At 56.9% G+C, this 23,258-nt stretch overlaps 1 protein-coding gene across 3 annotated transcripts in view; it reads left to right on the forward strand.

Moving 5' to 3' along the window:
* The first annotated feature begins 20,611 nt into the window (after positions 1–20,611).
* The window catches only part of LARP1 (La ribonucleoprotein 1, translational regulator), a 54,961-nt gene continuing 52,314 nt past the window's right edge, over positions 20,612–23,258 (forward strand). For all 3 annotated transcript variants that reach the window (XM_062587016.1, XM_062587018.1, XM_062587017.1), the window contains exon 1: positions 20,612–20,980. In XM_062587016.1, the coding sequence (XP_062443000.1) occupies positions 20,629–20,980 (352 nt within the window). In that variant the 5' untranslated portion in view covers positions 20,612–20,628. The remainder of the gene's footprint in view (positions 20,981–23,258) is intronic.

Below are 23,258 nucleotides of genomic sequence, written 5' to 3' on the forward strand. Positions count from 1 at the left end.
GCCCGTTTCACAGCCACTGGTTGCTGCACACAACAAAATCCAGCTCTAACCCCAGGTGTGCGGTGCCGGCGGCGCACTCGCTCCGGGCACCCGTGCGCCCGGCCCCAGCGCTGCAGGGAGCCGCGGCCGGGGCTGCAGCAGGGCCAGGCTGCTGCCGCTGCCGCTGCCGCTCTCCTGCCTTGCAGGGACAAGACGCGGGTGCCCAGGAGGACCCGGTGAGGCTTACGCCCTGCGATCACCCTGCGGCTTTGCGACGCTCGTCCTGCCCCTGCTCGGTCTGCAGGAGCCCGGGGCAGCCCGGTTCGGGACAGGGGGACATCCCCGCGCACCAGGTCTCTGCAGGGCCCCCTCTGCTCCTACACGTGAGTGCAGGCGCTGGCCCTCCTGGCCCGAAGGGCTCTGGGGCAGCGATGTCCTGCGGCCACCGAGCGCTCCGCACAGCATCGAGGCAGGCGAGCTCACTCTCCTGGGCTCTCCTGCGATCCACAGGCTGCCCAGGATGCTCTGGACAACTTCCCGTCACCTATCTGCCCGGGCCTCGGTCCCTCTTGGGACCCCCCCCCCCTCCCGAGCCCTTTATCTCCCCAAGCCCGCGGTCCTGCTCCGCTCCTTTCGGCCGGTGCCTGCTGTCTCCTCATGAATAAGGAGGTTTATCTGGCCGAGTGGCAGGGCTCGCAATCAAAGGGCTGCGATAGGCACGGTAGGATTAACCCCAGAAGGGAAGGAAAATCCCTCTCCAGCCTCCTGCCCGATACATCAAAAGCAGAGCTCCTGCGGCTAATCTGCAGCCCAGCCGAGCAGTTAATCATGGGGGAGCCCGGCCCTTTGAGACGGAGAAGCCCTGGGAGCCTGGCTCGTCCTCCCCCCACCGCGCCAGGACCCTCCACGCATCCCTCCGGCCCGGCCGGGCTGCTGGCTCCTGGGACATCTCCCTCGGTCCCCGGGGCCCCCGCTGCTATTTCTCCTGGCTTGCCCTCCCCACCGCCCGGGCCCATCACCCCGCTCTGGGCTGCTCCAGCCACTCCTCCCCAAACTCCGGCAGTTAGCACTGGGTCCCCGTTCGGCATCTCTCTGCACGCAGACAGAGCCTGGCGGGCTGTCTGCTCCGGCAGCTGCGGAAGCACGCGGGACGGGACGGGACGGGACGGATGGCAGAGCCAGCTGCTCCCACTTCTGACCTTCGCACCGCGGCCGGGGCGATGGCGCGGGCCCCCACCAGTGTGGCGTGGCGTGGGCCAGGAGCTCCCCGCGGCCCCTCTGCTGCCCGCTGGCCCCTCTCGCAGGGGCTTTGGGGCTCAGGTGCAGCGGAGCAGGGACTCAGGTGGGTCGTTAGCACCATCTGTTGACAAGCGAATAAAGCAGCCAGCGTTAAGCACCCCTCTCCCCTCCACTCCCCTCTGCTGGGGGGGGGGGGGGCATGGGGTGCAAGGGCTTGTCTCCTGGACCTGGACCTGGACCCGTGTCTCAGGTGCGGCAGTGCTCGACTGAAGTTTTGCCTGGGGCTGGAGCGCTTCCCTGGGGTTGCTGCACTTTTCAGCAGCAAATTGGAGCAGAAGAGCTGGTGGCGGCGATGAGGAGAGAGCGATCCAGCTTTCCGCAGGAGGCAGCAGGGTTCCTGTGGAGGTTGAGGGGGGTGGTGGGCCAGCCCTGGCATGGACTGCTGGCACCCTGGCCACAGTGTGGGGCTGGGAAGGAGAGAGAGGAAGGCTGCCTTCACCCCTTACCCTGTGCTGGGTTGGAGGTCTGCTCATGAGGCTGTCCTGGGACCATGCTTTGGGCTCCTCTACCTTGCAGTGTGGCTCCCCACTCCCTGGCCCCAATATGGTTTCCATCCTGTGAGCAAATGCTTAGCACTGATGTTTATTTTGAACTCTTTCCCAATTACCAGAGCCCAAGCAAGGCCCATAAAGGTAGCAGCCAGCAGTGGTAAACCCTGTGGTCCCTTGTGCTTATGAACTTGTTGCAGCAGAGTTCCTTCCTGTACTCCGGACCAGCTAGTAAGCCTCGTACCCCAGCCCGCTTTCCCTCTGGCACCAGCATTCCCATCCCTTCCTGTTGGACCTGGCTTGGGTGGGTTTTGTGGATATGCATGTGCTCACTGGGGTGATTCAAAGGGCAGCTGGAGAGCAGGACCCTGTGTGCACCCTACTCCCCTCTGTGGCATGGCAGCATGAGGAGCTGCTTGGTGCCTGAGCTGCAAGCCATTTAACTCCTCCATGCTCTGTGGTGGAGCATTTGCTGCCCTTCTGCAGCAAGAAGCCAGTGAGCCCAACCCAAACCGTGGCAAAGAGCAGCAGGGCAGGAAGAAGTGATCCATCCTAGGGGCAATAGCTCTTGAGCTTTGATTTATACCCCATGCAAGTCCCCTCACCACAGGTGGCAAGCGGGGAGAGGGTCTCTGGCAGGTGGGCTGCAATGTGGCCACAGTTATTGCTGGTAATTGCCTGGTGCAGCATTCTGACCATGCTGCAGGTGGATGAGTCCCACACCTTGGAGACCTCCCACTTGGACACAAGGCTGAGCTGTGGCTCAAACTTGCTGCAGGCTGAGAGCAATGTTACATTGCTGGAGACTGCCATTCCCAGGATGTGTCCTGCAATGTTACCATCCACAAAGGGCACTGTGCCACACGGATCGTCCAGGAAGAGTTATCCTCACTAGGACTTCAGAGAAGGGTGACAACAGTCCGGGTTTGGATGAAGGTGTTGGTGACAGTGCATGCAGCTATGTCCTGGTGCCTTGCTGAACGTAGCAACGCAGAGTGGCTGTGACACCAATGCACGGAGGTGAGTGGTCCCCAAACAGGTGAACCAGCTGTGTATTTGGAGGGAAGACTGAGGGAATTTTTCAGGGGAAGGATTCTGTCTTTGGACTTGAGGATTTTCTTGGAATGGGAGCAGAGCAGTAATTCATCTAGCCCTTTATAATAAATCTGTGCTGCACAGTGTGCAGGAGCTTGAGTCTTTGCTATAGTGTTCCTGAAACGGGGCAAAGTAGAGAGCAGCAGGGAGGCAGCAAGAAGCTGAATGCTGAGAACTTCTGCAAAGATGTTGGCTGGGGGAAGGGGTCCAGCTCTGGCCTCCCCAGGCAGCAGCCCGAGTGTCACCCTCCCTGGCATGTAGCCCTAGGGGCTGGTACAGGTCTTGGCCCAAGCCATTTTTCAGCAGTGGAGCAAAGTGAGCCCCCCTTGTCTTCTCCCAGCTTCCCCTGTGGCAGTCCTACTATCCCAGTGGAGTTCTGAGACCCCTGGGACATGTGCACCCCAGATTTGGGACATTTTTGGAGGAGACTTTTCCCTCCAGTACGGCTGATGAGTGCAGGGACCTGTGGTCAGTAATAATGATGTGCCCCTGACCATTTACCCATCGCTAGCAGCCTGGAGAGCTGCCCGTGCAGGGCTCTGGTTGCCACGAGGTGGTTGCTCGTGTCACATAGGTGCTGTGTGGCTCGGCTCAGCCCTGCTGGAGACGCGCTCTGGCAGCAAGGAGCCCATCTCAGGATGGTTCCTCAGGGGCAGGTGCCGATCTCTGAAGCCCTGGCACTCCCGGGCTTCCGGGAGGGCCAAGCAAATCCGTGCCAAACCAAATTTGCTGTATTCAAAGGCAGAGCCGGTCAGGCACGCTTCCTGGGCTGGGCAACCCCCAACGCAGGCTCCTTAGCAGTGCCAGGTTGAGGACACCTAATCCGGCTCTCGCAGGGGCTGCTGTGGCTCCCAGCTCCACGTGCAGACTGGCAGCCACGTGCCAGGCCTGCGTGGGTGGTGCAGTGCGGAGGCTGCAGCGAGGGTGGTGAGCAGGGCAGGGAGCAGACGTGGAAGCACGGGTCAGCACCTCTGGAGCAGAAGGAAGGGCCCACCAGAGGGGACGGCTCCCCTGCCTGTCCGCGAGCCGTCCCACCGGAGGCAGCTGGGTATCGGTGTCCCAGGCTGAGCTTGTCGTAGCCCTCAGCCACCCAGTTTAGAGGCGAAGCGATGCCCCTGCGGTGTTTCTGTGTTTTTTGTCTTTCTGCTCATCTGCCGTGGAGGAAACGCAAAGGTGCAGAGAGGGATGCACGCGCCGCCCATGCTGCAGCAATTTCTCCGCCCTGTGGTGGGGGTAACCGTCCCCAGGGCTGTGGGACGTCAGCCTCCGTCACCTCCCAGTGTTTCGGCCAGCAGCGCCCTGCTACTTGTTGGGCAGGTGACTGTTCTTCTGCCAAGTCCAACCAGGAGGACTGGTTTGGACCATGTGGAGCCACGGTCCACATGTGCCACCCCATGGACACTCCGCGTAAGCAACACCAAGCCACCGGCATCCTGCAGTGGAGACCTGGCAGCATGGCGACTGCGCTGGCTCCCATGTCAGCACCGGCCCGGGGAGGCTGGCGGGCTGGCGTTTGGGACACTTGTGGCCCAGCGAACATGAGCTTCTTCCCTCCCACCCCAAGTGGGGGCTCTAGTTTCTTTTCCCTCCCTAGATGCTGTCCAGCCACCCTGGGGTTTTGCAGAGCTGTGAGCTCTCTCCAGCCCAGGACATTGCCCGGTGTATGTGCCATGAGTGTGGTGTGCCAGAGAAACTGGGTCCACTGCCAACACCACACGGGGACCCACGTGTCACCAGGGAGATCTCAGGTGAAACAGGGCTCCCCGCTGGGGCTGTGTCAGCCCGGCTCTGCTCCCCATTTCATAGGAGATCTCTGGGGAAAAGGGGCCACAGGAGCATCCTGCAGTGTGGGATGAGCCTGGATGCACGGGAGCTGAGCCTGCTGCAGGAGGCACTTGGCCAGCTCATCGCCGGGAGCTGCTGCTTATCAGCACCCTCAAGCTTTGCACCCTGGATGCAAGATGCTGCTGGCTCCCACCTCCTCCTGGGATGCTCTCATGGTGCCAAGGCTGCTGCAAGCTGTGTCAGGACAGAGCTTGAGGCTGGGAAATGCTCTGGTGCCCAGGCAGTGGGGGCAGCGGTGGCAAGGGAGAGGCTGGCTGAGCTCCGTGGAGAAGCCAGATGTTCTGCACCACTGGGACTCTCCCCTCTGGGCAGTGGCATCCAAAGGGGCTTTGGCTCAGACACAGACCCGTGGAAGAGGGGTGACTTAACCACCCTGGAGCCCAGGGCAGCACAGCCATCCCTGAGTATGTCCTTGTGGCCGGGCTCCCGCTGTGCACGTCCAATTTCTTATACCTTTCCTTAGGCATTTCTTCTGGCTGCTGTCCAACCAGCCCAGTATCCTTCCCCAACATTTGATCCACCATAGTTGGGCAGTTTTATGTACTTTATTTCAGCTAGAAGGGCTCTGGGCAGGTGTTGTTTAAGCTAAATGCCTGTGGCTCTGCCAGGTTGAAGGCAGTGCTCTCAGAGGATTTCAGCCCTCGAGTCCAGGAGCTTCTGGGGCACTTCAGGGAGCAGCAGGGGCTTAGGTACAGATCCATTAAACTTTCCAGATTTGCAAAGAGCACCAAACCTCAGGGCTTTTTCACTGTCAGTTTTTCTCCAACCTACCTGCTCCACGGTCCATCTTGGTTTAGTGCCAGCTGGGTGTTTGAGGAGCTGAGATGTGGGGGGAATGGGGGGAAGGAACCGGCTCTCACCTGCACAAGGAGCAGAGGACATAGAAACAAAAAAAATGTCTTTTGGGGGCAATCCTCTGAAAATTAGATTTTATATACGTGATATATACACCTGTATGTGTACGTAGCACTTATGTGCTTGCATAGGTATGTATGCAAGAGAGCTCTCGCCGAAGCGCTGCCGTTCTGCCTGGCCCCTGTGCTGCGTGATGCCTGCTCGGTGAGTCGAGATGCTATCTCGAGGACTCGCTGCCAGCCCTGGACAGAGCCGGGGCGTTTCAACCTGTACTGCGCTGAGGACGCTTTGCAAATGTCCTGATGTGTTCCTGAGAGTGTTTTTTCTGGGTTTAAGCCAGGTGGGAAACTTCCCGCACGTGGCCGTCCGCGAGCAGACGGCTCTCCCTGCGCCGGGCTGGCCGCTCTCCGAGCAAACTCGTTGTCCCTGCAGGTAACACAACTTCCTTCAGAGCTAGGGAAAGGGCTTGTTTTAACCTCTTCAGGTTAAAGAGACATCCCCCAGCTGATGAAAAGTATTTTCTGTGCGTCTCCGAGATGGGCGGTGTTTGGTCCCCAGCGGGCCCCGAGCGCTCTGAGCGGCAGATGGCAGCAGAGCTGGGCTCGCCGCCGGCCAGGGCTTTCCAGCTCCCGGGCCTCAGCCTGGAAATCCTGGGCAGCCGCGTTCCCTCCCAAAGCAGGTTTTCCTTGCGGGCTGGGGAGGCACCCGCTCCGGCCGTGCCCCGGGTCCCGCAGCCGCCACCGGCTCTTGGGCAGCGCAGGCAGAGCCGAGCCCGCTCGGGGCTGCTCCCCGTCCGATGCCCCCGAGCAGCCCCGAGGCAGCCTGCTTGGCCCTGCCAGGGCTCTGGGGGGATGGCACGAGCCCACCCTGTGGAGACCCTGGCCTTGTAAGGTTGGTGCTCTCCCATCTTGTGCAGGATGAGCAAGAAGCCCAGGAGACCTGAGAGAGGGAAGCAGGGCCCTGGAAAACCCCTCTGCAAAAAGCCCAGAGGAGGGCAAAGCACCAGGCTGTGACAGCCAGGAGCAAGGTTTGGGGGGCTTTTTTCTGAGGTTCCTGCCTCAACGACTCAGAGCTCAGCTCTCCAACCGCAGCCCCAGGCCCACGGATCCTGGTCCAGGGCAACCGCAGCAGCCAGAGCTGTTCCTCCGCACTGAGAGCGGTGCCAGGAGGGACGATGTGGGGAGAGGGTCAAGGAAACTCCCTCGCTGGGGCCTTTGGAGACGCCTGTTTACAGGGACAGACAGTTTTGTCGAGTCATGGCTTGGGGCTGGCAAATGTCCAGTGCTTCACAACCAGCTGGATGCAGGCTTGGGGCTGTGCTACTCTGAAAGAAGCGCTAGGCAAAAGCCAAAGCCCCACCAGGAGCATTTCTCTCCAGCCCACCTGGCTCCAGTACCCCCCTGCCTGGCTTAAACAAAAGTGCTGAGGCAGAGGAAATGTCGGTGCTGTAAGCACAGAGCACTTGCTGGTGGGGCAGCTCCTGCTGGGAGTCGGGGCAAGGAGGTAGGTGGCAGCTGGTAAAGTCCTCAGACCTGGGGACCTCATTGCAGGTGGCCCCAGCTTCCAGGTCTGTGCCGGGGATGTTACGGGGGAGCATTGCCCTTGTCTTCATTCTCCAATTGCCCTGATCTTCCCCAAAGCTTCTCTTCTTTACTCCCTGGCCCTTCTCCCCTTGGAAGGGGGGCTTTCTCTGACTGCAAAGCCTGGGGCAGGGATGGGAGCACCAGCACGAGCATTGCTAGTTCCCAGAGGACAGGGCTGTGCAGGGAGCCTCCTTGTGGAGGACTCCTCGCGCGACTTCCTTGGCTGCACCAGCATCTGCCTTGGTGGGACGTTCTCCCTTCATAGATGCTGTCCCCCTCTCCTCCTTGCCAGCTCTGCCTCCCGGGCTGCTGAGTTATCTCTGGTGCTTGGGTGCCAGGTGTCTGTGTCACCCCGCCCAGCCTGGCCCGCCGAAGATGCGGTTAAGAGCTGAGGCTGCCCTTTCCTGATTACACGCGCTGGTGCCGGGGGACGCGAGGCTGCTTTTATCGTGGGCAGAGCGCTGCTGGCTCGTTCATTGCCCTTGGCCTTCTCCCCCACCGCTTTCCTGAGCGCCCTGAGCTGGGACCCCGGCTGCACTATCTCCACGCTCCACGTGAGCCGTGCTATTTACAGCGTGCCTATCTGACAAGCAACACCGAGCCGGCCAGGGTCCCTGGCCTCTGCCTGGGGACTCGCTCGTCCCTGGGAGGAGGGCAGGGCTGATCCTTACTGCTCGTGCTGTGGCCCCTGAAGGCCAGCCGGTGCTCCTGGGCTTGGTCTGGCCTGGGAACCAGCTCCAAGCTTCCCAAGGCAAAGCATTCGCAGCAGTGACCCTTGGCAACAAAACATCTTCCGCTGCATTGTGGAGGGGTGGTAACATCCCAGATAGTCCCTGCAGAGCCGTTGCGGTCCCTGTGTTGCTCCCTGTATCACTCCAGATCCCCTGTTTGGGAAAGGGACGATATTGAAGCATTTAGTCCCCCCATCCTGCCCTGGAGTGTGAGCAGGGGGATGTGGGATCACTGCTGGCAGACCCGGGGGAAGAGGTGCCTGCATTTGACTGAAGACCAAACCAAAGATGTGCCCACGTGCCCCACAGTTAGCGTACGCACCGGCAGCTCGACCCCTCGGCCTCTGCAACATCATCGGCAATCGTAACATGTTGCCTTGCACACGGAAAGGCAGGAGGGCACCTTAATGAGGCTCAGTAAAGTTAATTATTAAATTAACAGCTAAGGCAGTAAAGCTGTGGAAAGGGCCGGTGCTGGCGCAGTAACCGCAGCACCGTGTGGAGCAGCCCAGCGGGAGCGTGTCGGACAAAACAGCCGCGGGACCCGCTGGGAGGAGAAACCGGAGACCTGGTGATCTGGTAGGCTCCAGAGGAGACGGATGCACATGCGGGACCGATGCTGCAGTGGGTTTTCCCTTCTTTGGCGGCCCCACGTGGCTGGGCCAGCTTCCCAGGCTGCGAGAAAGGCCCTCGGGGCACGGGTGCAGCCAGGAGCCCCGTGCTCACGCTGTGCAGCTGCGCTGCGAGAGGAGCCCCAGCTCCTCCAGCCCGGCCTGTGCCCGGCTCCTTCGCTCATGCCAGCGAAGAGCCGGCTGGGCTTGCGCATCGGGGGCTGGCTTGCGTGAACACTCGTCTGCCAGGTACGTGGCATGTTGCTTCTCTCTGCCCTTTGCTATTAACTGGAACAGCAGCGCCAATGCTTGCTCCCTGGACGCAACACCAGCTGCGGGGCCTGATGCCGCTTCCGACTTGCCTGTTGCCCGGAGAAGGCCTCAGGCCCCAGCAGCATTAACCTTCCCTGCTGCTCTGCAGAGCTCTGGCTGCCGCCCCATGCCGTGCTCTGGGCCACCTTCATGTGCTTCACTACACTCAGATAAACTACAGAGATGTTTTGGTTTGGCAAAGGCTTTAGTTTTGCATCTTTAGGAGAAGAATTACAAAATAATAAGATAAGCCTGTAGACTGGAAACAAGCTGAAGAAAACCTGTCTCAAGTGTAAAAGATGTTTCTCTTGCTCTGCAGACTTCTGGAGTAATCTTGTTCTAGGCCATAAATCCCCACAGAGGGGTTCTGAAAATCTGGAAAACCCTTAGCATTGCCTTCTGGTGCTGGTGTGTCTAATTTGGGCTGGCTGTACTAAACCAGAGAAAAGATTTCTTTACGGGAGCAGAAGCTTAGAAGTAACTTGCAGGGGTAGCAAGGGGGAATATGTGCTTTTCCCCCTGTTTCCTGCAGGAGTGGACCTGAAAGGTGGCTCTCTCCAAAGAGGAGTGGAGCGTGGCACCGTCTGACTCCATTTGTCTCCGCTCTGAAGTGCTGGCCCGGCTTGCTGTCGGATGAAAATGTGTTTAGGAACAAATGGGGTTAGATGAGAAACATGAAGATCTACCAGACTGAAAGACAGGCAAGAGATTTTGGTGCAGACTGCCTGCACCTTCACGTTACGTTATTTTTGCTCACGATTTAACTTCAAAGTCTAACAAATGCCCTGGCAGGAGGAGCCCTCTCTCAGAAGTCAGCACCATCACTCTCTGGACGATGCAAAGCTCTCCCACTGCTACGAACTTGGGCAGCCAAACCATAGCGAAACCCACCTTCACATTTTGCTCCTTCCAAGCCTAAAACACAAGCTGGAAAATTGACTGGTCCTGCGGTGAGAGCAATGCCAATCCACATGGCGTGAGGCAGCGTATGCAAGTGTCCGGTGGCTGCTCTCCCACCCACAGGGCTTTCACCTGCCGGAGAGGAGACGGTGCCACCGAGTGACACAAATGTGTTCACTGGCTCGAGGGAAGATGCAAGGCAGGGCCTCACCTAGCCAGCAGGTACCTTTCTGCTTGTCTTTCATTTTACAGTCCTTGACATAAAACTGAAGGTAGCAAAGGAACCCTCCAAAAACGCCCTCTGGGAGAACCCAGCTGCTGGGGGAGAAGGCATCTGCAGAGGCTGGCATGCACGAGAGGGCCTGTTTAAACCTGGCACGAGATGTGGTTGCCTTTGAGTTTCTTTCACTGTGTCTTTGGAAGGCGGGTGCAGAGACAGCTGAGGAGCTGCTCTCTTTGCATCTTCTCCATCCCTGGCAGGGACTGAAAGCTAACGCTGACTCTAGAGAGAAGTATTGGTATGTAGCTGTGCTGTCTCCTCATTTGTCACCTAGGCATACTAGGGAAATACTTCCTCGGGAAGTCCTGGAGTAAGAAGAGGCAGCTACTACTCACTGCCAAAGAGAACAGTGGAAAAGTTTTTTCAGTAGACTTTTTTATACTTGAGGGATTTCACCTAGTTTTTGTTATGGGAGTTGGGCAAATTAAGATGAGGAAGTGCATAGTATTTTGTGTCCTTCAGTGGACACAAACCCAGTGCAAGTCACTGATTCCTCTGTGTATACATGTGTGTGTGTTTTTAAATATATATGCTAATATATCTTAATTTCATCTCCTATTTAAATGAACAGCACCTAATCCAGAGAATATGCATATTCCTCCAGCAGGTATTTGGCTTCTAAAGGAGAGCTCCTTCATGCAGCTGCTTCAGCATTTTCAGTGGTTGAGCTTCAAGAGTTGCAGAGAGAAGGTGAGTTTGTTTAGCACATTTTAGAGACCAGGACACTGAGGCTGAGAGCATCACGGGCCCAGGACTAGCTCCACAGTGTCCCATTCAGGTGCTCTCTCCTGGCCATGCCACAGTACCAGCACATCCGGAGGGGTGGGGGACTCCGCTCTCGGGTTGAGGGATCTGATTCCCAGCAGCCTACACTTAGTCCCCAAAGTCATCTCCTCGTGGTCCCTTGTTATCCTGTGCCGGGAGGAGCTGCAGTGCCCTTTGCAGTGTCCCATCCTGTACCATGCTGCTCCTGTTCTGCTCACTACCTTGGCCACACAGGAGGCAGCTGAGAGGCTCCAGGACTGTGCTTCTCTGCATTAAATATCCTCTGACCAGCTGTGGCCATGAAGTCCCTTTTACCCAACTGGGCTGGAGGTAGAGAGTAGTTATCGCCCCTGCAACAACCTCCATCAACTAGAGTGATCGAGACTTCTTCAATTACTTGATCTGTTTGATAAAAATGAAAGCATCAATCCAGAACACAGCCTCTAGCCTTGTAACCAAACTTTCCAACCCACGTTAATTTGCAGACAGCTTTGGAAGCAGAGGGTGTCTCTAGTCCTTGGGAGGGAGTTTCTTTAGCCTTGTAGCTCACTTGGTTGTCAAGAATCAGCTCCTGCTGGGAAGTACAGAGGTAGAAGAGTCAAGAGCAAGAATAAAGTCATAAAACATTGCCTCTCTATGCTTGGATTTATGGTCCCTTGCCCATGTCTATACTAGCTGTCACTGGGCAGTGGAGCTGGGATCCTTATGGACACTTTGCAGCTGCATGTCCATGAGTGTACGGTAGTCTTGTTTGCCCTTGGAGACATAGAAGCAGACTCTCTATAGTCAGAGCTGGAGAAATACTCCAGTTCATGCCTTTGCAGCAGCTGTTGCTGCTGGCCCTTTCGCACAGGGACAGAGAGAGGCCGAGGGCGGCAGCAGCTTTTGAAGCACTGAGTGAACAGTCCCTTCCCCGGCTCCCATCCTCAGGGCCAGGTCGGGTTCTTCAACTCAGTGCCATGTGATAGTCAGAAAGTTCCCTATAATTTTCCAGGAACTACGGCTTTATTTCACATCCGCAGTCCAGGTCTAGCAAGGAGGGGAGCGGGGCAGCAGATTCCCATTGCCCGGGCCAGTCTCGTTGTGCCTTCCCAGCTCGGCAGCCCCAGCGGCAGGCAGGAGGGCTAAGAGGGAGCTGGATGCTGCACGTCCACCCGGCCAGAACTCGGTTCCCATCACTGATGACCTCCCTGGGGACAAAGCATGAACGTGAGCCCTTTTGGCCGTCGTGTTTGTATACACAGGCCTGCTGTTGTCCCAGATCTCTTAATCCCCCCCTGTGTCCCATGGGCTGTGCTTGTACAGTCGTACCCGAGCTGGGTGCTGGCACTGCACTTTGCTGAAACCCTTTTACCTCTGACTCACTGGTCAGCTGCTGACGGGGTGTTATCGGGAGGCTGCGGCAGGCCCAGCCACTGTGCCAGCGTCCTGGCGAAGGGGACTGTCCCCAGCTCAACCCGGAGGCGGCAGGAGGAAGCGGGCAGGGGGACGAAGCACTCGCATGTGCTGCCCGTTGCTTTGGCTGTGGTTTGCGTCCAGCCAACAACTCTCACTTCATGGGCCTTCAAGCCGGTGGTAGAGGCGGATCAGCTCGTGATCCAGCCGGCTGGTGTTTCCTCTCTCCCAGAAAATTAAATACCTGGGGAAGCCAGTTCGTTGCTGGTGTTACGGCCCGGGAGCCTGGCTGGCGCAGGACTCCTCCGCGGGGCACAGAGCAGCGAGGAGGGGATGCCGCGGGCGGGCAGGAGCCGCGGCGCTCGGAGCCTAGGGGAGGGTTTCGCTGTGCCCGTGAGTCGGAACCGGCAGGCCCGGGAGCTGCCCGCGGTTCGGCCCCTTCGTTCACGCGCAGAGGGACACGATCGGAGCGGTGGACGGCGCTCAGGGGTCGCAGCACGGCGCCTGGTCCTGGCGAAAAGCAGGGGCCAGGAGGCTGAATTCTAGCGCCCAGACCAAGTGGAGGCTTTTGACTTTTAATCTCATTTTTCTCTGAAGCCCCGAGGCGTCGAAGGAGAAGAACAGCACTGTCGGACTCGTGTGACTTGGTGCAGCGCACGGCTCCCGGCACGCTGTCCGCCGGAGAAACGTCGGCAGCAGTGTAATTACGCTGTGGTTCAGGGTAAGGTTTGAATAGCAAGGCCCAGGGCTTTGCCGTGACTGCAGAGGGGTAAAACAATATTTAAATAACTACCAGCCACTGAAAGCAGCAGGACTCCCAAGGGAAAATGAGAGAATTTGTGGACATGCGTTGACGATGGTTTTATCACGTACATACAACCCACACGGGGAGCAAAAGAAGCTGATGGCAGCCGCCTCTGATTTAGTATTTCATAACTTAGGTGGTTGACTTTGAGCCTTTTGGCTGTTAATTATCCTCAGGTGCTTAGAGGAAAATATCCCAGAAAATCTGATCGTAAATCTTATTGATTCTCACCTTGAGTCTTCAGGAGCTTTTAGGTCACCTGCACAAGCTGCCACCGCATGAATTAATGTCGCTCCACGGACCGGCTGCTGGCTGGTATCTCCCTGCGCATCAGGCGTGGGGCAGTAAGAAGATGGATGTCCCTGGCAAGCTCTAGCACAACGTGCTGATGGCGGAGAAACGCGGGCCCTTGGGACTCGCAGCCCGCTGCTCGCCCGCTCCGTTTCTCCGTGGGAACGGCACGGTCCGCGCCGGGCTGAGCCAGCCGACCTCCCCAGGCCTCCGGGGCTGCTTTGGCCAGCCTGGGACCTGGCAGGGGGTGCAGGATGCCAGGTGGAGACAAACTTCTCTGAGAATCACTTCTTGCTGATGAGTCGCTCCTGACAATATGTAAATCCAGTTTTGTTTTCCCCCTTTGAAGATCCGCACGTGTGTCTTTTCCACAGGAACCGGATAAAAAGTGCAGCATTCCTAGCAGCTGGCTAGGTTCAAGTCTCATCTAAAACCCAGAGACCTTAAAGCATTTTGAAAAATGTTGCTAGAGCATTTGGGACTAATCTGTGTTTGTAGAAGTGTCTGAAATATTTTTACTGCAATTTCTGAAGGCAGAGGGGCGGCACAGAGGGGAAGAGGGAACAGTGTCCATGTGAGATAAATATCCATCATGGAAAACGTCAGCCTCGATGGCCAGATTTTGTCATGTTTTTACAAACACCTGGAAATAGAAATTACTTAGGGGACATGTTAAACAACCTTGGGCTGATAAATGCAGCAAAATATATGGGGTGGGAAATTCTGGTCCAGAGGCAGAGCAGAGGGAGATACTGCTTTCTGCAGCCAATGTCATCATAAACTAGGAAATGGGGATGTTTTTGAAATTTTCCTTGAGCAGACAAGGTTATTTATTGGCTTTGGGAGAGTTCTTGTAGTGTGTGCTGCAGTTCTTGTAGAACTGTGGCTTTTGGAGGAAAAAGTTCTTGTGATAGAAGTAGTTATGATTTATTTTTTTCCCTTGATCCATTCATAAAAAAAAAGTGCAAAGTCTGCATAGCAGGTTTCATATTTTTAATTATGGGCTATTCACCCTCATTTAAATCTCACTTTTTCACACCAGGAAAATACATGCAGTGCCTGCGTTCTCAGTATAATGTTTGTAGCACTTCTTTCCAGTGGACGCAGAAGACGTGCATAGGCGACGCTTGAACAGTGGCTCCGCGGAGCTGATGAGAGCTGGTTTCCAGCCCACATCCAGCATGAGCAGCTTGAACAGCACAGTCCCCTCAGCCTGGGCTAGAAGATCAAACCGCTGAGCCTGAGACTCTGGGCAGTGGAGTCCTGCTAAATGAAAGCACTTTTTAATGGGAACCGAATGGAACTCGTTAGCGCCTGCCATTTTATTCTGCAGGTTGAAAATTACTTACTAGCACGGATGCGTTCACTCATCATGCTGATCATTCATATGTTTTGCTAGAAGAGTACAAGTACATTTATCTCCAAGCCAAGGAGTGTCTTGTAGCTCTCTAAATTGCATGGCCGCAGATAAAAAAAAAAAAAAAAAAAAAAAAAAAAAAGCAAAACAAAACAAAACCAGACCTGATGTGGGTACTCGGTATATTCTGATTCCCTTGCTTCGGCAAGCCGAGAGTTTGCTGCTCTGTGCTCTTTTGTGTCTGCACGAGAGCGCTGAACTCCCGGTAAACTGCCCAGTGGGCCTGCGCGAGCGGAGCAGGCTGCTGCGGTCCGTCCCGCGCTGCCTCGCGCCCCTCGCTTGCTCTGCTCCCACCTCTCCCAGCCGTCGCACGGGGCAGCCACCCGGGCAGCCTCACCCCTCTCCCCACAGCAGTGGTGCAAGCTCCGGAGTTAAAACCCCTGAGCAAGGAGAGGTTAAAAGCTGGCTTAAAGGAAATGCTGGAGGACGTCTCTCTAGAAGAAACCTGCAGGAGCAAGCGTTTTGTTTTGGTTCTGCACTAACGCAGGTGGAAATGCCAGTGTTTGAGGGAGTCGGATAAAAGGTTTGGGGTGTTTCGCTTCAGAATTACTCAAGCTGTTCGTGGTGGCCACAGTGTGCCAGCACGTGTGCCTGCTGGGTTGGGAGGTACTGCCATCACGGAGTGACGTGGACTTGCCAGCAGCCTGACCTCAACCCAGCCACAGCTGGGGCTGCAGACCGGGACGCAACTTCGGACTTTCCTCCCCATGCAGGGCCAGAGCCTGATCCAAACTGAAACTGTTGGTTTAGAGTTTCATGATGAAAATTCATAGAGTAAGAGGGTTCTTTTTCAATGGGAAATGCCTGATGTTTGAAAATGTCACTTTTTCTGAAACTGTGAATTCCCAACTAGATCTTAGTGTTGTAACAGGTAGCAGAGAGACCTGGGAACGGTTCTGTACTTTCCAGATCCTTGCACGCAGCCAGGTGAAAACTGACCCTTTACACCAATCTAGTGCCACTGAATGTATTGAGTCATTTATTTTTAATATCACCTTGGTCAGTTTGGGATGGAAAGGAGGAATACAACAACCAGGGTATGAGCAATTTTGTCTGGAACTGTCCCATATTACAGGTCACTGTTTGGATACGCTAACGTGCTGCTCTACCAGACTTCTCTAATACAAATGAGGAAAGCTTTTTGGTATCCTTTGGAAAGTTTTTTCTCTGTGGATGTCAAAGGTGATCCTGCTATGCGGTCACTCACGCTGAATTTGCGAGTCACTTGGAAGAAGAGCAGATGTGACAAATCTCGAGGGCAGGTTGACTTAGTCTGAGCGTGGTAGCCCAAAGAGCTGCTGTAGAGAAACCTGCCTAACCTTGAATGCGTTGTCCCAAACAGCATTCCTGCCTGACGGAGTTCAGAGACCCATAACAACCGCATAAATGATTCAAAGCATGTGACTCAGGATAGGAAGTTTGGGTTTTTCTCGATAAAATCCCCTTTCCCTTTTTCAAAGCGTGCCTGATCCTTGATAATTTGCTGTCCATGTTTAAAGCTTGGGTTTGCATCTCTTCACCTTGGGGAGCAGAGCAGTCAGCCCTCTTTGGTAGCGAATAAACCGGTCTGAAGGTGCTTGGGAACAACGAGGCGATTCACTTCAAAAGCACGCTCCCGACCCAAACCAGCACTAACGCAGGCGCAGCCTCTGGGCCGTGGGGAAGAAGAGGTGATGAGGAGGACACCCCAGGCACTGCAGCCGCTGACGGCAGCCGGTCCTCAGCACCGCGTCAGAGCTAAAGCGAAACTCTATGGAAAACGCGTAACATCGGTCTTGCGTCTTCGGCTCCTATCGGGCTTTGCTATTTGCTAACATAGCTGCTGTCATTTAAAGACCTACGTTATCTAGCTGGGCTTGGGTTTGGGTTTCACGTTACTGCTGGAGAGAATGAGGGTGGAAAAGATTTTTTTTATATATATTAGCTATTTACAAACACCTCTAATATAGGAGAAAGTGCTACAGGTTTGGCTGCAAACACCTCAGGGGTATTGATATCTTCTTAAATACAGGTCAGTTCAGAAACTGTTATCATAAACATGCTTGTTTAAAGAACATTAGCTAAATGGCAAAATGCATCAGTAGCTCAGTCTAAAACATCAGTCACTTGTTGGCTTGTTAACATCCTGCTCTGGGTTTTATGAGGACTAGGGGGAAAAAAGCACTGGGCTGAAAGGGAATAGCTATTAACTGGGGTTGAAACCACACACAGTACTTGGTTGCTGCATGAATACAGCCAAAACCGGGCAACGGGAGCCTGAGGAAGGAGCCTGGGCTGCCATACAAGCTAGCTAAAACACGATGATCAAGCTAAGGGGTAATTCAGTCACGCTGGCTGCTCTGTGCTGAGAAAAGCTTCCCCTGCCCCCTTGAACCAGGCTGGGCCTAAGCGCTGAATTAAAGCTGTTCCCAAAGCGAGGGTCAACACTCAGCAGAAACAAATCTGGGGATATTCAGGGCCAGGTGAGACTTAGAGGTGCTCAGAGAGCTTAATGACTGCCATCAAATGTGTCTTTACACCTGCAAGCCAGTGTCAAAGCAGCCAGGCATCTGTGATAAACATGCAAGCCAGACTCAGTTCAGGGAGGGAATAAGTATGCTGGTGTCCAGCGGGAGAGAGCAAGGGAGGTGGGAGCTCCTGCCCAAATCACCGCTCCTCGGCTGCTGACGCCGGCGGAGGAGTTTCCCTGGAGACTGCTCCCTCGGAGGCTGCAGTCGGGTGCCAGGGCAGAAAGCACGGAGCTGGGAGGCAGCACGCGAAACAGCTCCGTGTGGCCTGGGCAGGCGCAGGGACGCTTCTGGGGAGAAAGATTAGCTGGAGAGGCGGACTTGAGAATGACGGGCAGGTGCTTTCGCTGGATTTGTTCCCCGTGAACCGTGCCGCAGAAGGGCAGCGACTCCTTGGCTGCTTCTCAGCAAGCCCCAAGCTCCGGCTCATCCCTGGAGCCAAGGAGCAGAATATTCCAGCTACCAGTGCAATAGATGTGGCCTGCTGGGCAGAGAGGGGGAAGCCCGTCCGGCAGAGGCGAGGACACGACAGGAGGAGCGGGACGCGTGGAGGTTGCTAGGCACTGCCAGTCTGTTTACACCAGCTTGGGTTCGTGTGCATGGAGCACAGCCCGCTTCCAGGCTGGGACTGGAGCTCACGTAAAGGATCAGGGCTTGCAAGGCAACTAGCCAACGGCAGCAAGGCAATTTGTCCTCTTGGCTGTTGCATAAGGGTTGCACGTAAGCTTGATGCTTGCTTGGACATTTCCCTTTCTTCCCCCCTGCCCATTAATTTATTTTTGTAACATTTACAGGCATGACAGGGTTTGGTCTGGCTTGCCACAGAGGGAGCGTGGAGCATAAGACTCACCTAACCCGCTCCTGCCTTGCAGCCCTTGAGCCACTCTGGCTCTCACCCATCGCAGGCTCCTTCCTGCTCACGCAGCAGGCAGAGCTGGTCAGTCTAGGCTGTCATCTGCCACCGGGCTGAGGCTGGCGTGGGGTGTCCCAAAGGGACGGAGCGGCACTAACGCTGTGCCGCGGCCGGGGGAAGGCAAGGCAACCTCACTGGGCTGCACACCCCCTCGCTGCAGGCAGCCACGACTCCTTCCCAGCCAGCAGTTGGTTGTGCTCCCCACCAGGGACCTAGACCTTAGCGAGGGCAAATACATGAGCCTGATTAGCAGGGAAGCTGGCCTAAATCGATGGGAGTTGCACCACGTAGTTCCTGGGCTGTGCTTATGAGGAGCCTAACGACCTCCTGGCAAATGAGGAATTGAGCTCTAGGGGGTACAGGACGTGGCGTGTGTTATTTTAACTCTAAGTGGTGCAAAGCTGAGCTCAGGTGTCAGAACCTCCCCTCTGGACATTCAGACAGGGGGCAAGTCCAGTGGCCATATCTTCTAGAGTTATAATCAACTTACTTATATTTCTTAAATGCGTTTTACTGCCCAGATTCTTAAATATATTTGGGAATACGGCAGATACTGGTGATCCCTGATGCTGCGGCATGTGGTGATGTCCAGTAACATGAGTGTGCTCGGTGACATGGGAGTAGTGAAGAGGATCCTGAGGGGAAAAAACATTTTTAAAGGCTGGAATGAGAGTCCATGTGCCACGTTCTGCCGCCCTGCAACATTTCAGGACTGGAAACATGAACTCCACTGGTTGAAGAAAGAACTAGGCAATAAGCTAAGAGTAATGACTTGCACATACTGTGGGCTGGGTACCAGGGGACACAGGGTGCCACAACAGTCTCACTGGAGCATCCCTGATGGCTTGCAACTGCCTCGAGGGATCCATCAGACCTTTGATGCTATTGCCCTTCAGAATGAGAGACTAAACTCATCTCTCTCCCTCTTCTTTCTTCCTTCCTAATAGCCAAGCCGTAAAACCAGCTTTTCTCTCTCTTTTCCATGCACCGTCAGCTGGAAGCGACATTGTCAGTGCCTTGTCATGCTGTTAAAAAGCCTGCAGGGTTTGCACAGATGTCTCACTGCAGCTACATTAAACTCCAGGGCCTCTAGATGAACACTTCTGGGTAGAAGTGGGAGAGTGTCCTCTCTGCTAAAGAGAGAAGGCTGGTGTGAGGTTTGTTATAAATAAGAAAAGGCACTGAGAGACACTGCTAAATGATGACAGCAACACTAGCTCAGCGTTATGCTTTACCATTCACACCTGTATCATTTGTGTATACATATGCATGGGATTTGGACTCTATCTTTCTCACCTCCCAGAAGTATTAAGAGACAAATACTAAGGATACTGGCAACAGCTATGAGTGAGATTCCATCAGTTAGAGATTCATCAATTATTTAACACCCTCAAATAAAAGCGCGTAGGCTTTGCAGGGTTGAAAAAGCTGCTGCTTTCATCTCTTTCCGTGAAATAGGTTGCATTCCCCAATCATCTTTGTAGTCCTCCTCTGCGCTTGCTCCACTTCATCGTCCCCGAGCGTGGAGAGCCCCAATTACACGCTGCTCCCCAGGAAGGTTCATCAGCGCTTTCACCTAACGGGACGGGGCTTCCCTGATGCATTCGAGGCTCACCCTCGTCTTTTTCACGTTTTTTGACCACGCGATGGAGTCAGCCTCCGACCCATCCCCTCCCAGTTAACTTTACCAACCATTTTTTTACTTAATCCACATTTGCCCTTCTGAAACGGCAGCCGCAGCTACAAACTCCCTTTCCTCAGGCTTCCACCGAAGGTGAGGCCGCCCGCAGCCGCCTGACCCAACGTTACTCCCCGCGACTGCAGAGGATGGGCAAAGCCCAGCGCGACACCGCACGGCCGCGCCCGGGCCCAGGACGGCGCCGCTCGCCGGTGCGCGCGGGCGGCTCCTCGCTGCCGAAGCTGCTGCCGCTTGCCCAGAGCAAACTCGTAACGCAGCTCTGGCGCAACCTCTTCGCCGCCGCGCGGGGAAATCGTTATTTCGATCCGAGCGGTCCCAGACCGCCCTACCCGCCCCGGGCTGCCCGCCGCACCGGCACGGCTTCCCGACGGGAACCGGCCGCGCTGGCTCCCACCCGACCCACGGGCCCTGCACGCAGAGCCCCCGAGGCGCCGCTATTCGCGTCCCTCCGTCCTCCTGCCCAGGCGCCGGTTTCCCGCAGCGGCTCCCCTCAGGCGCCCGCGGGGCGAAGGAGGCGCCGGGCCGCGCCGAGCCGAGCCGAGCCGGGCCGCCGGGGCGCGGCTCCTTTAAGCGCCCCCCGCGCCGCCGGGCGCGTTGCATCAGGCGGGTGCGCGCGCGCGCGCGGCCGGCGGGGGCGCGCCCCGCCCCGCCCCGCCCCTCCCCTCGGCGGCGGCGGCGGCGGCGCGCGCGGGCCGGGGCGGGCCGGGGCGGCGCGCGCCCCCGCGGCAGTCGCGTGGTCCCCGCGCGTCTCCATATTGCTGCGGCTGCCTCGGCGGCGCGGGGGGGGGAGGCGCGGCGCGGCGGAGCTCGGGGGCGCCGGCTGCGAGGGGAGTTCCCCGGCGGGGCGGGGGCGCGCAGATGGCGACGCAGGTGGAGGCGCTGCTGCCCGGCGCCCCGCTGCTGCCCGCCGAGGAGCGCGCCCTGGTGCTGAAGCCGCCGCAGGACGGCGGCCGGGAGAAGGGCGAGCCGCCCATGGGCCCCGACGGCGGCCCCGCGGCGCCGCGGCCGCCCAGCGCCAAGCAGCAGAAGGAGGAGAGCAACAACCAGGAGAAGGAGAGCCTGCTGCGGGCGGGCGGCGAGGCGGAGGACGGCGGCGAGGCGGGCGGCGCGGGGCGCCGGGAGTTCATCGAGGCCCCGCCGCCCAAGGTGAACCCGTGGACGAAGAACGCCGCCGCGGCCGTGCTGACGGTGAACGGGCAGTCGCCGCCAGGTGGGTGCCGGCCCCGCCGGGGGAGGCGGGGGGGAAGGGCTGCGCCGCCGACCCCACCCCGGCCGCCCGCGCCATGCGGCACGGCGTGGGGACGGCGCGGCCCCCGCCGCGCCTGCGGCCTGCCCCGCGCCGCCGGGCCGCGCCGCGCCGCGCTGCGCCGGGCGGGGGGGGGCGGGGGCGCCCCGCGTGTCAGCCCGGTAACGGCGGCGGCGGTGGCGGGGGGGAGGCGCTGGTCCGTGGGAGTAGGAAGCGCTGGAGCCTCCCGTAGCCATGAGGCGGGGAGCGAGGGGGAGGGGGAGCGCGGCGCAGCCCGGGCAGTGGCCATGCGGCTCGCGGGCGGGCGGGGGGGGGAGCCGAGGGCGCGGCGAACGTTACGGGCCGCGGCGCGAGCGGCCCCAACGGTCCGAACGGCCGGCGCGAGCGGCCCCAGCGCGCGGCGGCGTTGGGCGCGCGGCGCCCGCCGCGGGGCGCGAGTGTGTGCGAGTGTGAGTGCGCGAGTGTGAGTGCGCGCGGGCGCGCGCGCGCCGCGGCGGCCTCCCCTTCCCAGCATTCCGCCGCAGCGCAGGCAACGTGGTGGCTTCCCCGGCCCGCTGCGAGCATGTGACCCCCCCCGGGAGCGCGGCGCGGCCTCCTGCGCTCCCGCCCCGGGAGGCGGCGGCGGCGCCCATGTGCGCGGCGGCCGCGCTGCGCCCACGTGCGCGTCTCCCCGCGGCGGCGCCTAGGCCGCGGCGGCGCCTTTCTCTGCCGACTCATGGCGGCGGCTCTGCCGCGGCTCCTGGGCCCTCGTCGCCAGCCCGGCCGCCGCGGGAAGCGCAGGGGCAGCGCGAGGCGGTGCGGGCAGCGCGGTTGTAGCCGGCCGCTGTTTTAAGCAGAGACTGAAGTCGCAGAATTCCCTTTGAGTCGGTGTCGCTTTTCCCAAGAGGGATCGCGTAGCGCCGATTCCCTTCAAAGGGGTGCAAGGGGAATGTCCCGGTGAACATCTTGTTTGGGAAAGACTCTTAGTTTTTCCAGTCAGCCTCTGTAAACACGAAATAACGCTGCCAGATATGACCTCAGTTTTCTCGTTACCGTACGTGCTAGCATTTTGCAAGAACTGGTGCTGTAACGCGATGATTCATTGGAGGTATCGATCTTTGGAAGATGGACAGCTCTGCTATTTCCACCTGGAAAGCTGTCATCTTAATGGGGAAAATAGAGGATAAATTAATTGTGCCAGGTAAAAGTCTGTTCAGATAGGTTTGTGGTCTGTCATCCAATGCAATGATATAAGCATAACTTTAATAAAATCTAGAGCAGTTTGCTGTTTACGTTTGCCTCTTGCTGTATGACATAAAGCTGGTCGTAGTACTCCTTTATCCAAAAGTGAGGCTACGTCACACTGCCTTCCTGGGTGTTGTGCTGTATTCTACAGCATTCAAAAATGCTGTACCATACAGCATGATGAGTAGTTCAGCGCCAATGTCTTTCTGGTTCTGTTTATTCCATATGTCGTCGTGACTTTTATCATCTGCATCTCTAATGAGTTACAGTATCTTTCTTGTTTCTCTCTGTTAAAATTATATGTTTTTATTTAAAATGAGGTAAATACAGACGTCTCACAGTGTTCATTCTATCTTTCTCCCTTGTATGTTCCTATTGATGCTTTAACACTCATGTTTAAAGCTCTTAAAGGACAATGTTCCGTTACCAGGCCCCTTGCAAAGCTGGGGAAATGCAGTAGAAAGGAGATCTGTCAGACCTGTTTGGAGAGGAGGGGGTCTTTTTGACTTGTGAAATGATATTTAAGAGGAGCATGCGCACCTTACAGCGAGGTAAGGAATTAATCTTGCAACACCCAGCATTCTGTTGTGCTCGACAGAGGTGTCTCAGTATTCCCAAAGGTGTTTAAATAATGGAATTGATTAGTGGTGCATTTGTGATGCTTGGCAGCAATATCTGGTTCATACGGTGCTGCTCTCGACACTGCTACTTGGCTCTCTTGCACTGGGGACATTGTTTCTTTTGCTGCCTGTTCCCTTAGCAGAAAAGAAAAGGTGTAAAATAAACATGGCTGGCGAGCTCCCACGAGAGGCAGGCTCACAGCTGACCTTGTGTAGTGGGCTTTCGCCTGAATACGTCCTTCTAAACTTGCTAGGCTCCTGTCATGTCTTCACTGCTTTGAGTAGAGGGTTTCTTTTGCAGAAGTTCACAAAAAGATTTGGAGCATGACTTTGAGAAAGACGTGTTGGCAAGGTGACTTTTCGTGTTGCAGTGACCTCCAGAAGATCATCTAAGAAAA

The sequence above is a fragment of the Rhea pennata genome, chromosome 14, assembly GCF_028389875.1.
Source record: "Rhea pennata isolate bPtePen1 chromosome 14, bPtePen1.pri, whole genome shotgun sequence".
Classification (NCBI taxonomy): Eukaryota; Metazoa; Chordata; class Aves; order Rheiformes; family Rheidae; genus Rhea; species Rhea pennata.